The sequence below is a fragment of the Microcaecilia unicolor genome, chromosome 1 (genome assembly GCF_901765095.1).
Source record: "Microcaecilia unicolor chromosome 1, aMicUni1.1, whole genome shotgun sequence".
In the NCBI taxonomy this organism is placed as follows: domain Eukaryota; kingdom Metazoa; phylum Chordata; class Amphibia; order Gymnophiona; family Siphonopidae; genus Microcaecilia; species Microcaecilia unicolor.
Window position 1 is genome coordinate 402754583 of NC_044031.1, and position 17034 is coordinate 402771616.

Genomic DNA, 17034 nt, shown 5'->3' on the forward strand with positions numbered 1-17034 from the left:
AACTGCAGCGACTGCAGCCGCCGGTTCTGCACTGTACACAGGCGTAGAAAGCAGTGTGCAAACCGGCGCAGGGACTGGCTCTGCACAGGCACATGCTAAAAACAACCTTTGCCTAATAAAGTTACAGGCTTTGGCGGCCATTCCCTCCCCTATAAATACTGTGTCTGCACAGACAACAGGCTTTGTTTGGCCGCTTCAGCTCAGCCACCGACACAGCAAGAGCGGCAGCAGCAGCAGCCCAAGGAGGGGGCCAAAAATTCAGCAAGATGCCCCGAGTAGATGCCGATCTCAAACTGGACTTTAAAGATGTCCTTCTCAGACCCAAAAGAAGCAGCCTTAAAAGCAGAGCCGAGGTGAGGCACTCCACAGAAGCATGTTTTTAAAAAAAATTTTGTTTTACTTTATTTCACGTTCCACCTGTCTAAGCTATTGTACCGTAGCCTTAAAAGAACTCGTTGATCTCCCAAAACAAAGACAGCCGAACATATTATACCTGAAAAGTGACCTCTGTGGCAAGGCGAAAACTTTAATTCTATACTTAGAAGAGGGGAAAACGGTTTGAAAGGGGGGGGGCAGGGGGTTGTTGTTGTTGTTGTTTTTTCTCTAGAGGTCCGAGTAGCAAAATGTTACCCTTTGCAAAGTGCGGTTTGTAGAATAATCAGTTCAGTTCAAGCAGGTGCATCTGCAAATAGGTAGGAAGAACAGATTTGAAACTATAAGGGGATTTGGCCATTTCTACTGGAACTGCTTTTGCTGATGAAAGTGTCTAGTGGGGGCTCTTGAGAATAGTAGTCCTATTTCAGGTGACAGGATCACTGGGAACTAAGGAGACGTGACATCAGCCTTAAAATGTGCTATAATAAGTAAATCACAGCACCTTTTACAGATTAGCAAGCATGCTGCATTCCGGAAGAACTGTGGTCCTACCGAGAAGTAGGGTTTTGTGCAATCCAGTATTAAGGGGGAAAGAAAGGTTTCATGTGCATAGGTGTTGTCAGAAGCAGTTGCTCGGAAAAGAGTATGCGGAAAGCTCCCTGAAAGTAGCTCAAGGTTAAGAAATATGATGCCACGACCGAGGCTGTGGCAACAGAAAAACAGAAGCACAACAGAGCAGAGAGGGAATGTGTGACTGCATTAGTCCAGTTTCAAAGCAGGAGAGGTGAACGTCTTGGAAATACCTGCTTAAAAGGAATTGCTTCTTAGAAATTGAGCTCGTTTGAGATTCATTATTGCTTCTTGTAGGTCCAGTGGTTAGCGGCTGAAAGTCAGTCACCTTCACAGAGCTGCAGCAAGCTCTGCCTCTGAAACAGACACAGTGAGCCTATACAGCTGTTGGGGGCCCCTCAGTGCCGATTGCTTTCTAATTCTCCTTATCGCTGAATTCAGTGTGTAAAGCAAAAACTCTCTGATCCAAATCGCTTGACGTTTTTTTTTTTTTTAGTCTTTTTTAGCAGCCTAGTGAGGGTAGAATAATCGTCCAGTCTGATGCTGAGTCACGGTTTTTCTCCTGACTGAAAGCATCGCCATGCTGCAGAATTTGCCCGCTGCCGGGTGAAGACAGCTTAGCTTTCCAGTACCAAAAAACTAGGCAGCCAGTGCAGAGTCCCACAGAAACCAGGTGCAGTCCCAACAGAGGAAACCTGCTTATTCCGGCAGCTCTTTGAAAGCTCCATAGAAAATGTGACAGTGACCAAAACAGTAAATAAGGGCTAATAAGTATACACAACCCATCCCCAACCCGAATATCAGGGGATACGTTTTTTTATTGCACTAACTTTATGCATTTCCCAAAAGCCAGTTATACAGATTGCAGTACCTCTACAATCCCTTTATTTAAAGGAGCCTCTCACTGTTGTCTGGTGTGTTCACTTTACATACTTATAAAGTTTTACTGTACACAATGAGTTGGATTCCAATAGTTTTATGGCCTCTGGAGAGCAAATATAACTTTTTATAAAAATCAAAATATGAATAGTTGTAAAAGCAGACACTCAATCTTTTGCAAAACCAAAGATAACACTGAAAATGGATATTCAAAAGATATAGGAGGTGGAGACACTATGGTTGCCCTATTAATGCCCTCCACTTCGACCTTAGACATCCTATGTATTTAATCATTTATCCCTCACCTTTCCACAGAAGTGCACTCAAGGCGAGTAACATTAGTAGTAGCATAAATTATGAATAAATTATTAAGGTCCCAGAAACCCATCACATCATAACCCCCTTATATTGTATGGTGAGTCCCCCAGGAATAGCAAAAATGTACTGGCCCAACTACTACTACTACTACTTAACATTTCTAGAGCGCTACTAGGGTTACGCAGCGCTGTACAGTTTTAACAAAAAAGGACGGTCCCTGCTCCAAGGAGCTTACAATCTAATGGGCGAAATGTCAAGTTGGGGCAGTCTAGATTTCCTGAAAATAGGTATGGTGGTTAGGTGCCGAAGGCGACATTGAAGAGGTGGGCTTTGAGCAAGGCTTTGAAAATGGGCAGTGAGGGGGCCTGGCGTATGGGCTCAGGGAGATTATTCCAGGCATGGGGTGAGGCGAGGCAGAAAGGGCGGAGCCTGGAGTTAGTACATAAGTACATAAGTACATAAGTAGTGCCATACTGGGAAAGACCAAAGGTCCATCTAGCCCAGCATCCTGTCACCGACAGTGGCCAATCCAGGTCAAGGGCACCTGGCACGCTCCCCAAACGTAAAAACATTCCAGACAAGTTATACCTAAAAATGCGGAATTTTTCCAAGTCCATTTAATAGCGGTCTATGGACTTGTCCTTTAGGAATCTATCTAACCCCTTTTTAAACTCCGTCAAGCTAACCGCCCGTACCACGTTCTCCGGCAACGAATTCCAGAGTCTAATTACAGGTTGGGTGAAGAAAAATTTTCTCCGATTCGTTTTAAATTTACCACACTGTAGCTTCAACTCATGCCCTCTAGTCCTAGTATTTTTGGATAGCGTGAACAGTCGCTTCACATCCACCCGATCCATTCCACTCATTATTTTATACACTTCTATCATATCTCCCCTCAGCCGTCTCTTCTCCAAGCTGAAAAGCCCTAGCCTTCTCAGCCTCTCTTCATAGGAAAGTCGTCCCATCCCCACTATCATTTTCGTCGCCCTTCGCTGTACCTTTTCCAATTCTACTATATCTTTTTTGAGATACGGAGACCAGTACTGAACACAATACTCCAGGTGCGGTCGCACCATGGAGCGATACAACGGCATTATAACATCCGCACACCTGGACTCCATACCCTTCCTAATAACACCCAACATTCTATTCGCTTTCCTAGCCGCAGCAGCACACTGAGCAGAAGGTTTCAGCGTATCATCGACGATGACACCCAGATCCCTTTCTTGATCCATAACTCCTAACGCGGAACCTTGCAAGACGTAGCTATAATTCGGGTTCCTCTTACCCACATGCATCACTTTGCACTTGTCAACATTGAACTTCATCTGCCACTTGCACACCCATTCTCCCAGTCTCGCAAGGTCCTCCTGTAATCGTTCACATTCCTCCTGCGACTTGACGACCCTGAATAATTTTGTGTCATCAGCGAATTTAATTACCTCACTAGTTATTCCCATCTCTAGGTCATTTATAAATACATTAAAAAGCAACGGACCCAGCACAGACCCCTGCGGGACCCCACTAACTACCCTCCTCCACTGAGAATACTGGCCACGCAATCCTACTCTCTGCTTCCTATCTTTCAACCAGTTCTTAATCCATAATAATACCCTACCTCCGATTCCATGACTCTGCAATTTCTTCAGGAGTCTTTCGTGCGGCACTTTGTCAAACGCCTTCTGAAAATCCAGATATACAATATCAACCGGCTCCCCATTGTCCACATGTTTGCTTACCCCCTCAAAAAATGCATTAGATTGGTGAGGCAAGACTTCCCTTCACTAAATCCGTGCTGACTTTGTCTCATCAGTCCATGATTTTGTATATGCTCTGCAATTTTATTCTTAATAATAGCCTCCACCATCTTGCCCGGCACCGACGTCAGACTCACCGGTCTATAATTTCCCGGATCTCCTCTGGAACCCTTCTTAAAAATCGGAGTAACATTGGCTACCCTCCAGTCTTCCGGTACTACACTCGATTTTAGGGACAGATTGCATATTTCTAACAGTAGCTCCGCAAGTTCATTTTTTAGTTCTATTTATACTCTGGGATGAATACCATCAGGTCCCGGTGATTTACTACTCTTCAGCTTGCTGAACTGACCCATTACATCCTCCAAGGTTACAGAGAATTTGTTTAGTTTCTCCGACTCCCCCGCTTCAAATATTCTTTCCGTCACCGGTGTCCCCCCCCAAATCCTCCTCGGTGAAGACCGAAGCAAAGAATTCATTTAATTTCTCCGCTACGGCTTTGTCCTCCTTGATCGCCCCTTTAACACCATTTTCGTCCAGCGGCCCAACCGACTCTTTGGCCGGTTTCCTGCTTTTAATGTATCTAAAAAAATTTTTACTATGTATTTTTGCTTCCAACGCTAATTTCTTCTCAAAGTCCTTTTTTGCCCTCCTTATCTCCGCTTTGCATTTGGCTTGGCATTCCTTATGATCTATCCTGTTACTTTCAGTTGGTTCTCTTCTCCACTTTCTGAAGGATTGTTTTTTGGCTCTAATGATTTCCTTTATCTTACTGTTTAGCCACGCCGGCTGACGTTTAGTCTTTTTTCCCTTTTTTCTAATACGTGGAATATATTTGTCCTGAACCTCCAGGATGGTGTTTTAAACAGCATCCACGCCTGATGCAAGTTTTTTACTCTGCGAGCTGCTCCTTTCAGTCTTTTTTTCACCATTTTTCTCATTTTGTCGTAATCACCTTTTCTATAGTTAAACGCTAGCGTACTTGATTTCCTAGTTTCACTTCCTTCAATGCCAATATCAAAACCGATCATATTATGATCACTGTTATCAAGCGGCCCTCGTATCGTTACCCCCTGCACTAGATCATGAGCACCACTAAGGACTAAGTCTAGTATTTTTCCTTCTCTTGTCGGCTCCTGAACTAGCTGTTCCATGAAGCTGTCCTTGATTTCATCAAGAAATCTTATGTCCCTTGCGTGTACAGATGTTACATTAACCCAGTCTATATGCGGGTAATTGAAATCCCCCATTATTATTGTGTTGCCCAGTTTGTTTGCGTCCCTGATTTCCTTTAACATTTCCGCATCCGTCTGTTCGTCCTGGCCAGGCGGACGGTAGTACACTCCTATCACTATCCTTTTCCCCTTTGCGGTGGTGGAGAAGGGTACTGAAAGGAGGGAATTGTCTAGAGAGCAGAGGCTACAGGTGGGAACATAAGAGGAGATGAGGGTTGAGAGGTAGGGAGGGGCTGCAGATCGAGTGCATTTGTAGGTTAATAGGAGAAGCTTAAACTGTATGCAGTACCTGATCGGAAGCCAGTGAAGTGACATGAGGAGAGGGGTGATATGAGTATATCGGTCCAGGCGGAAGATAAGACGTGCAGCAGAGTTCTGAACGGACTGAAGGGGGGATAGCTGGCAAAGTGGGAGGCCAGTGAGGAGTAGGTTGCAGTAGTCAAGGCGAGAGGTAGTGAGAGAGTGGATGAGAGTTCGGGTGGTGTGCTCAGAGAGGAAAGGGCGAATTTTGCTGTTCAGGTGGTGTGCTCAGAGAGGAAAGGGCGAATTTTGCTAATGTTATAGAGGAAGAAGCGACAGGTCTTGGCTATCTGCTATACACCACTACAATAGCCCTTATGCCTGCAAGTGTCACCTATATGTGGGTTCAGTAGGTATTTTGTGGGTTTTGGGGCACTCACACATGGGCATAGTTTGGGGGGCAAGGGGGGCATTGCCCCCCCCCCAAATGCAGGGCCGACGCAACGCTGCATCAGCAGGGGGAGGGCAGGGGAGAGAGGTGAAATCACTGGACATGGAGGGGAGGGTTAGAGGAGAATCGCTGGACATGGAGGGCAGCGGAGAGAAGAGAAATCGTTGGATATGGAGGGGAGGGCAGGGGAGAATGGAGAGTTGCTGGACATGGATGGGGTGGATGGAGGGGAGGGAAGTTAGGAAGGAGATGCACATGGATGAAGGGGAGGGAAGAGAGGAGAAATGCTGGACATGGATGGAGTGGAGGTCAGGGAAGAGAGGAAAAATGTTGGACAAGGATGGAGGGAAGGAAAGATGAAGGAGATGCATACAGATGGAGGGAAAGGGAGAGAGGAGAAATGCTGGACATGGATGGAGGGGAGGGAAGACAGAGGAAGTAGATGCACATGGATGGAGGGGAGGGGAGTGAGGAGAAATGCTGAATATGGATAGAGGGGAAGCTGCTGAATTTAGGGGCTGGATTGGAACACTTTGAGGGCAGATGCTGCAACTGTAGGAAGGATAGGGACAGGGCTACAGATGGTAGACAGGACGCATAAGGACACAGGAGGATGGTGGACATGGTGAGTGAAAAAATATCAAATGGAAAGAAGACACTGCATAAAACAGAAGACACTTGGACCAAAGCGAATAGAAAAACTAAATGATCAGACAACAAAGACAGAAAAAAGTATTTTATTCAGAATTTATTAATTGGAATATGTCAGCTTTTGGAAATGTGCATCTGTGATATTTTGCACATAAGTTTCAATTTTTCTAGTATTGCTGCATGCCGAGTCTGACATCTGGAAGTAATTTTCCAGTTCAGTATTTTGCCTTCATATTTTTTTATTTCTAGTTCCTTGTGTCATATCTGTTGTCATGTGTTTTTCATGTGTAATCAAGGTGCAGTATTCTGCTAGTGTGTAGTATTTGCAGCCCTTTTTGTTTTTAGTTTTTTTTTTCACTAGGTAGTGTATTGGTGCTTTAGAGCCCAGTGTAATTACAGTGCTGCCTTTCCACGCATAAGGTTTATCGTTTATTCATTTTACTATACCGTTTCAAATTGTGTTTACAAAACAGAACGGTTTACATAGCTTGTCCTGTCCTTGGAATTAGTGCTGTTATGGTTTAAGTTTATGAGTGTGTTTTTCACAAGTTTGTGTATAGTGTTTTGTAGTGGAGAGATTGTGTGTTGGCCTTACTGAGGTGGCACCAAAACATAATGACACACTACCTCTTGAAGGATCTACATATAGAGCTTATGCATTTCTAAGGTCTACACTGGCATGGTATGGTATGGGAAGGAGGGTAGGGAAATACTACTGGAGAGGGAGTTCTGGATAAGGAGCAAAGGAAGGAAGGGAGAAAGAGCTGGCTTTTTTGGGAATAACCATAATGAATATGTATGAGATCCCCAAAAAAGGCAGCTCTTTCTCCCTTCCTCCATATTAGCATACATATCTCTCTATATCTATCTTTATATATGCAGATGAATATGCTAATATGCCTCGCCTCATCCTTTGCCCCCCCCCCCAAATGAAACAGTCAAACTATGCTCATGCTCACACTTTCCACTACAAGTGTACCACTCTTAGAATGGGATATGGGCCTGGGTTCCCTTCTCTTCTGTCAACTGCAGCAATCACTTGGTTATTCGAGACCTGCTTGCTGCTCTAAGGAGCAGATGATCAAAAGCCCCGCGCTGTTCCAAACAGCGCTCTAAAATAGCACTGGAACAGAGCAGGGCTTTACCGCACCGATGATCAGAGATAATTGCATGCAAATTTAAGAACGCAATTATTTCTGATCATGGGGTAGAAGTGCGGGAGAATTGTGCCTGAGCATGCTGTCAAAAGCCCAAACCTGTCAAACACAGGCTGGAGGTCCATGGGACCACCAGGCCCCAACTACACCTGCCCCGAGCAATGGGGGCTGGAGGGCCGGCGGACCTCCGGTCCCCCCGACGATCCCCCCTCCCAGGTTCAGGGATCCCCCCTAATTCCACTCAACAAACAGTCCCTGGTCGCCTAGTGGGCGACCAACCAACCCCCTCCCCCCAGCGACAGGGGGGATGGAGGTCCGTTGGACCGCCGGTCCCCCCCGACAATCCCCCCCCCCAGGTTCAGGGAAGGCTGGAGATCCGGTGGGTCTCCAGCCCCCCCTAGTACCCCAGCAAGGAGTCCCTGGTGGTCCAGTTCCCCCATTCCCCTACCTCGTGGGTTGGAGGAGGGAGGGTAGCCTGCCTCCCTCCTCTTCCTGCGATGCTGCAAAATGGCAGCGCCCAGCCCTGCCCAGTGTATTCTGGGATGCGCTGGGCGGGGCTATTCACCATGAGATAGATCTACATACAGTTGGAGGCAGTGCATGCCTCCAGGAACAGGTTTGGGAACCACTGGTGTAACATATATATAATAGCACAGACAAGTAACAGAACACAAATAAAACATTAATTATTTACATAACCCCCCCAAAATTTGAAAGCTATTGAACCAGCCAGAAATGGCCGCTGACCGGTTAAATAGTGTTTCATCGCCTAACCATGAATATTCAGTGCAAGATAACATGTTATCTCCCTTAAATATTCGTGGTCAGTGCTGAAAAGCTAACCAGCTATATCGCACGATAACCAACAATATTCAGCACTGACTGGCTAAGTGTAGCAGGCAAATTTATTCTTACTGTACACCGCCTTTAGTGAATTCCTTCAAAAAGGCGGTAAATAAATCCTAATAAATAAATAAATAAAACTGGACCACATAAATAGCAGTCCTTTTGTTGCCTGCTATTAACTGGCCAGCGCTGAATATTCACTATAGCCGGTTAAGTTAACACCAGCACCCCCAAAAATGGATATTCAATGCCAGTCACCAGAAATGGTCCAGCATTAAATATCTTGAGGTCAGAACTGATTGCAGCATTTATGCGGGCTGCCTCCCACCGGTTGAATATCGGCCCCATAGTTATCTACTTTAACATAAAACAGTGCTCTCATGATCTCTAGTATATATCATCCTGCCACTCTGCTTATGAGCCAGCATTATGGTCAGGTGATAAGACTGATACGTCGCAGAGGAAGCAAACAGAGCTGCAGTATCATGGGCCATCAGTGCAAGATGATGTGTTACTATGATCCTCCACAACCGTATCGTATGCCATAAACTATGAGGCAGATACCAAAAGCAAAAGATGGCTAACAGAGAACCATCCTTTACCTATCCGGGACTTGACACGTTTGCAACATGGTCTGTAAACTTGCAGTGAATAAGAGGGAAACGAGTGGTAAATGGCAGACTGTGCTGTCCACATGCATGTCCATATTGAAATTATTGAATCCATAGACATAGGCACCAAGAGTTTAAAATGACTGGGGATGCCACACAATACAGATGACCTCTCCCTGGACACAATGGGGCATAGTTATCAATGTGGGCTACTGTTAAGAATGCTATTGTACCACTGACGGGCTATTTTAGCACAGCTCCCTTTTTATGAAATAAGCAGGGCCGCCGAGAGGGGGGTAGGGGGCAAGATTTCCCCGGGCCCAGCCTCCAAGGGGGGCCTGGCGCTGGGGTCTGTCTCTCTCCTGCTCCTGACAGGACCTGGGTGAAAACTCCAGCGCTAGGCCCCCCTTAGAGGCTGGGGAGGAGCAGACACAGGGCTTCGGGGCTGCTGGTTTGGCTGGTGGGGGACCCCAAGCTCCGCCAACAGAAGCCTTCCTCCAGTGCTGTTCTCCACCATGACGTGAGGGGAAAAGCAGCCGCAGGGCAGGCAATGTGGTAGAGAACAGCTCTGGAGGAAGGCTTCTGGAGGGGGCATGGGGTCCCCCCGCCAGCCAAGGTATGTGGAGTTGTGGTGGGGGGGGGCAGGGAGGCGGGGCAAAATGTGCCCTCCCCCACATACACTGGGGCTCCTCCCCTCCCAGTTTTTGTGGTCTGGCTATGTGGTGGTCTGGGATGGGGGCGGCAGCGGCGTTCCTGGGGGGAGGCCCGGCAGCAGTGGTCCTAGGGGACCTGGCAGCAGCGGTCCTGGGGGGGAGCCCAGCAGCAGTGGCCCTGCCCTGGGTCCGGCTCTGTCTCTCTGCGGCCCTGGCAATAAGGCCTAGTTACTAATAACTGGGATTAACAATACAATAACACATCTTAATAGTGGCCCATGTTGATTAGTTCCCCCTAAATGTTACTGTAATATGTTATCCCCCCGGATTCTATAAAGGTCACACAAATTCGTTTGGGTGCAATCTTGAGATGTGTGCACAACTTAATTGGTTAACAAACTATTAACAGCAATAAATGGATGTTAACAATCAATTACTGATGTTCATTGGCACCAATTAGGAGATGCACTATTCTACCACAATGGGTGCCCCAATCCCAGTCCCAAAAAGGGGCGTGACCATGGGTGTTCTGAAATTTTGGGTGCAGTGTTATAGAATACTGGGGACATAGACCCAACTTGCATGCCAGGATTTACACTTGTTTTCAAATAGGCGTAATTTCTCACGCCCAAAGGGCACAGGAGTTGGCAGTATGTTCAGCTGGGAGCGTCCTTTATAGAATAGTGCAGAACGCCGAACTGTTGAGTGCCATTTACTGAATCTCGCCCCATATTCCTCCAGTAGACCATGTAACATCTGACTTCTAATATGAAATACTTTGCATGTGAATTTGGCTGAAAAGGAATTTTTCCTCACCTTAAGCTAAGCATTAAGGAGCTCTGGTTGCATTTAATTTAGATTCATACTTATACTCTGCCCTTTTTTGGCAAAAAGTCATAGGAAAGTGGATTATAGCATTCATAAAAAGGAAATATAAGATGTAGCGGAACCCTAAGCTGTGACTCTGATGATAATCCTCAATTCTTGCCATCTTTTTACAGGTAGATCTTATACGTGCTTTCACATTCCGCAACTCCAAGCAAGAATACACTGGGATACCCATCATTGCAGCAAACATGGATACAATTGGCACCTTTGAGATGGCAAAGGCTCTGAGTAAAGTAAGTGTTATAACATCAACATTTTCTTTCCGTATTCACAAACTGAAGTGTGACATGTTCTTGTACACCTTTTCCATTCTCTGTGCTTCCGTTCCACTCTTCATCCATGAAGCAACTACTGAAAAAGGTGTGAGCAAAATCCAAATACATAAATAGTGATTAAATACTACTTACTACTTTCAGGAAATTGTTCTCAGTCAATACTGGTTTAAGATGGCGACTCCAATCTATGAATTTACCGGTAGTTTTCAAAGCATCTTCGCACTGAATTCTGAAGGTTACAATGACATTCGTCAAAGGAAGCGGTTTACCAAAAACATTAGGTAAAGCTCATAACATGTGCTGATTACGAGATATCAATATAGCAGAAGATTTATCCACATTTAGAATCAAATCATGTTTACACATCCAAGTCATCAAAGTGAAAAGCTTACTTTTAACTTTGGAAATAACTTCCTCCTGATTATCTTTCATGAAAGTTATAAGCTGGATGTCATCTGCAAAAGCATGAAAATCAATTTCCCAGCTATCTAGTAACTCTGCAAGTGGAACCAGGTACACATTAAAAAGAGTGGGTGAGAGGAGTGAGCCCTCAGGAACTCCTCTGACCAACTCTTTCTTAGATAAAATATTCTGATTCCAACATACTGACAATGTTCAGTTGCAAAGAAAGGAGCCAAACCAATTCAATACTACAGATTTTAAACCAATACTTTCCGAGCATTGCATCAGGCTCTCTTGGGATACTGTGTCAAAGGCAGCAGTGAAATCCAGCTCAACCCACAAAACATCATATCCTTGATCTGCCTTCACTAATATCTTTATCTTTATTAAAAACTTGATATACCACCCACCTTTTCAGATCAGAGCGGTTTACAAAACAAATTCAAATACAAAATTAAATTTTATATAAAAAAGGAACTCCATTATTACAGGAAAGACCTAACTCAGGTTCACCAAAGAATCATTCATTCCTACATACACATCACAACTACTACTAACAAAAATATAATCGGAGAAAGCTAGACCTCCTACTCCCTGAAACTAGGTCAACTTGAAGAATTACAGTGGGGGAAATAAGTATTTGATCCCTTGCTGATTTTGTAAGTTTGCCCACTGACAAAGACATGAGCAGCCCATAATTGAAGGGTAGGTTATTGGTAACAGTGAGAGATAGCACATCACAAATTAAATCCGGAAAATCACATTGTGGAAAGTATATGAATTTATTTGCATTCTGCAGAGGGAAATAAGTATTTGATCCCTCTGGCAAACAAGACCTAATACTTGGTGGCAAAACCCTTGTTGGCAAGCACAGCGGTCAGACGTCTTCTGTAGTTGATGATGAGGTTTGCACACATGTCAGGAGGAATTTTGGTTCACTCCTCTTTGCACATCATCTCTAAATCATTAAGAGTTCTGGGCTGTCGCTTGGCAACTCGCAGCTTCAGCTCCCTCCATAAGTTTTCAATGGGATTAAGGTCTGGTGACTGGCTAGGCCACTCCATGACCCTAATGTGCTTCTTCCTGAGCCACTCCTTTGTTGCCTTGGCTGTATGTTTTGGGTCATTGTCGTGCTGGAAGACCCAGCCACGACTCATTTTTAAGGCCCTGGCGGAGGGAAGGAGGTTGTCACTCAGAATTGTACGGTACATGGCTCCATCCATTCTCCCATTGATGCGGTGAAGTAGTCCTGTGCCCTTAGCAGAGAAACACCCCCAAAACATAACATTTCCGCCTCCATGCTTGACAGTGGGGACGGTGTTCTTTGGGTCATAGGCAGCATTTCTCTTCCTCCAAACACGGCGAGTTGAGTTCATGCCAAAGAGCTCAATTTTTGTCTCATCTGACCACAGCACCTTCTCCCAATCACTCTCGGCATCATCCAGGTGTTCACTGGCAAACTTCAGACGGGCCGTCACATGTGCCTTCCGGAGCAGGGGGACCTTGCGGGCACTGCAGGATTGCAATCCATTATGTCGTAATGTGTTACCAATGGTTTTCGTGGTGACAGTGGTCCCAGCTGCCTTGAGATCATTGACAAGTTCCCCCCTTGTAGTTGTAGGCTGATTTCTAACCTTCCTCATGATCAAGGATACCCCACGAGGTGAGATTTTGCGTGGAGCCCCAGATCTTTGTCGATTGACAGTCATTTTGTACTTCTTCCATTTTCTTACTATGGCACCAACAGTTGTCTCCTTCTCGCCCAGCGTCTTACTGATGGTTTTGTAGCCCATTCCAGCCTTGTGCAGGTGTATGATCTTGTCCCTGACATCCTTAGACAGCTCCTTGCTCTTGGCCATTTTGTAGAGGTTAGAGTCTGACTGATTCACTGAGTCTGTGGACAGGTGTCTTTCATACAGGTGACCATTGCCGACAGCTGTCTGTCATGCAGGTAACGAGTTGATTTGGAGCATCTACCTGGTCTGTAGGGGCCAGATCTCTTACTGGTTGGTGGGGGATCAAATACTTATTTCCCTCTGCAGAATGCAAATAAATTCATATACTTTCCACAATGTGATTTTCCGGATTTAATTTGTGATGTGCTATCTCTCACTGTTACCAATAACCTACCCTTCAATTATGGGCTGCTCATGTCTTTGTCAGTGGGCAAACTTACAAAATCAGCAAGGGATCAAATACTTATTTCCCCCACTGTATGTCTTTAACAAGACCTTACATTTTTTATAATTAGACTCTGCTCGGATCTCCTTTGGCAGATTTTTCCAGAGTGATGGTGCCTACCAGAAGAAAGCCCTCTCCTGTGTGACCACCCAGGGTGCCCTCGAAATGGAGGTACCAACAACCTGTGGAGGGGCATAATTGAACGGGGATGACCATCTCTAAGGGCGTCCATCTCTAAGGACGTTCCGGTGAAGGAGCGGGGAAACCTGTATTATCGAAACAATATGGACGTCCATCTTTTGTTTCAATAATACGGTTGGGGACGCCCAAATCTCAACATTTAGGTCGACCTTAGAGATAGTCGACCTAAATGTTGAGATGGTCGACTTTAGAGATGGTTGTCCCCGGTTTTCGGCCATAATGGAAACCAAGGACGACCATCTCAAAAACGACCAAATCCAAGCCCTTTGGTCGTGGGAGGAGCCAGCATTCGTAGTGCACTGGTCCTCCTCACATGCCAGGACACCAACTGGGCACCCTAGGGGGCACTGCAGTGGACATCACAAATTGCTCCCAGGTGCATAGCTCCCTTACTTTGGGTGCTGAGCCCCCCAACCCCCCCCTAAAACCCACTCCCCACAACTGTACACCACTACCATAGCCCTTAGGGGTGAAGGGGGGCACCTACATGTGGGTACAGTAGGTTTCAGGTGGGTTTTGGAGGGCTCACTTTTACCACCACAAGTGTAACAGGTGGGGTGGGGGGGTGGGCCAGGGTCCGCCTGCCTGAAGTGCACTGCACCCACTAAAAACTGCTCCAGGGACCTGCATGCTGCTGTGATGGACCTGGGTATGACATTTGAGGCTGGCATAGAGGCTGGAAAAAATGTTTTTAAATTTTTTTTCAGGGTGGGAGGGGGTTGGTGACCATTGGGGGAGTAAGGGGAGGTCATCTCCGATTCCCTACAGTGGTCATCTGGTCAGGCTTGGTCGTGAAAAAAAGGGACCAAGTAAAGTTGACCAAATGCTCTTGAGGGATGCCCTTCTTTTTTCCATTATCCGCTGAGGACGACCAACTGTTAACCACGCCCATGTCCCGCCTTCAGTACACTGCCAACACCCCCCCCGTGAACTTTGGTTGTCCACTCGACGGAAAGCAGTTGAGGACGCAAGAAATCGTCTTTCGATTATGCCAATTTGGGCGACCTCAGGAGAAGGACGCCCATCTCCCGATTTGTGTCGGAAGATGGGCGTCCTTCCCTTTCGAAAATAAGCTAGATGGTCTTGCAGTGACCTAAGGCACCTCGCAGGCATATATAAGGTGGTTCATCTACTCAAATACAATGATCTCAATTAGCAAAGACTCAGTGCAGTGATGATGACAATATCCAGATAGACAACTGTGTAAGAGAATTTTCTTCTAAAAAATCATTTAATTGTACTAGCACTGTTCTTTCCAATACTTTAGTCAGAAGTGACAGATTAAAAATAGGCCAAAAACCTGCATAACTATTGCCTTTCTTTAAAATAGGGGTGACAATAGCCTTTTTCATGCAGTCCTTAACCAAACCATTCAAAAAAAATCCGCAATCAAGCGGAGAACTCGAACGCCCCACGGGAAAACACAGAAATAGGTAAAAAGTGGGATGTTTGACCACAGAAATACAAATCCTGGAGACAATATCATAAAAGCTTCTTTATTGAAGAAAAGACTCGACACAACTGTTGTGTTTCGGCCTACAGGCCTGCATCAGGAGTCTATAGACAACAGTTGTCGAGTCTTTTCTTCAATAAAGAAGCTTTTATGATATTGTCTCCAGGATTTGTATTTCCGTGGTCAAACATCCCACTTTTTACCTATTTCAGTCCTTAACCAAACCAACATCCAAAGAAAGATTAACTAAATAAGCCAAGAAGGAGCGAATGACTCTTTACATAATTCCAATAATAGTGCTGAGGAATTAATGAATTGAAGGTGTTTAACCACTTCAGTGTCTGCTACTGCTTGAATCTTATCCCAGGTGACTCGAGGTTTGCTAGATTCAATCAATGGCAACCTTTCTACTTTACCAACCAATGATGCCTCCGTCCTGTTCTGAATTAAGTTTGAGCAATCCTCTAAAGGGAATAAATTCAACATTTTGCTCACAAAAAAAAATCTTCAAAACCTGAGGAAGTCAGAGTTACATCATGGGAAACACTTGTAACGGAAGATGATGTTAAATCTCGGACAATTTTAAATAGACGATGAGGATTATTATCAACCTCAGAAAGTTTTGTTCATATACTCTCTTTTGCTTCTCAGAATTTCTTGGTGATAAAATTTACTTTGGGCTTTACATTTCTTTTGCAAATCATTAGTAGGATGTTTATGCTATTTGCATTCCAATTGTCTCGGTTATCATCTCAAAAGAAATAAACCAGAATGATACCATTCATTCCTCACACAAGACTGTGTGATCTAATAGCTCATCAGCAATATTTTGTAATACTTCATGCCATTATCTAATTCCTTCCTCAAGATTTAAATCTATATCAACAACAGAAAGTATGAATGGTGATACTACAGCTAATATTTCTTTACTTTGTTTCTTCAAGCCCACCTTTCTGAATTTCTCCAATCTTTGTGTCAAAGTTTTTTTTATTGAAAAAGTTTTACAAGAACATCTGGAGTAACAAGACCTCAGATTGTGAAAAGAAGCAATGACCGACAAGACATCCCCTTCCCATCCCCCATCATCACGCCTTCTGCCCCCTCCCCACTACCCCCTCCCATCCTAAATAATACAAGAAAAGAAAAAAACCCTCAATCACCCTCCCTGCCCAAATCCTGTAACATCAACTGCAAGTAAATCCATTCATCCACATCTTTATCAAAACAATGCTTCTGATGATCAGTTAGTTTATGACGTTCAGTCTAAGATAGTAGGTCCTGCAGACTGCTTCCAATGTGATGCAATCTCACATCTAACAGCTGAATGAAAGATGTGTAATCGCCACTACCACTTCTGTCTGTGAGACATGCCAATTCCCAACAAGTAGCGTTTAAGGCATAATAGGAGAGACTGATCCAAGCCCACTGCAAGTTGTTGAAGCACTTGTTGCCAAAATTGTTGAATCAATACACAAGATGACCATATACGATAAAAAAGCTCTATGCCACATCGCCAAGAAAGATCAGAAACTGATTGTGGATATATACACTTCAAGTGAACAGGCATTATAAATACCAGTGGGAGGTGGTCACGTGATGGTTTGAGAGAGGAAGTCGCGTTTATCTTCTCTCTGGGGCTCCCTCTTCTCCATTCCCCGTAAAACGAGCGAAAACCAGACGAAAATAACTACAAAACGTGAGCGTACCTAGCGCATATATATGGATCCCTTTGTAACAAAGGAAACCCGGGCTTCAGCGTCGAAATCGGCAAAAAAAACAGCTGAGAAGCACTGAGGGTCGGAAGAATCCAAGATGGCACCCAGCCCAGTCCCCGAACGCCCTCCACAATTTCACCCGTTGCAGCTTCAACAGATAACAGAAGCGGTGAGAG

At 45.0% G+C, this 17034-nt stretch overlaps 1 protein-coding gene across 1 annotated transcript in view; it reads left to right on the plus strand.

The window, feature by feature from the left end:
* Positions 1-205: 205 nt before the first annotated feature.
* The window catches only part of GMPR (guanosine monophosphate reductase), a 160848-nt gene continuing 144019 nt past the window's right edge, over positions 206-17034 (plus strand). Inside the window, exons 1-2 of the mRNA XM_030190088.1 lie at positions 206-353; positions 10745-10864. Of these exons, the coding sequence (XP_030045948.1) occupies positions 267-353; positions 10745-10864 (207 nt within the window). The 5' untranslated portion in view covers positions 206-266. The remainder of the gene's footprint in view (positions 354-10744; positions 10865-17034) is intronic.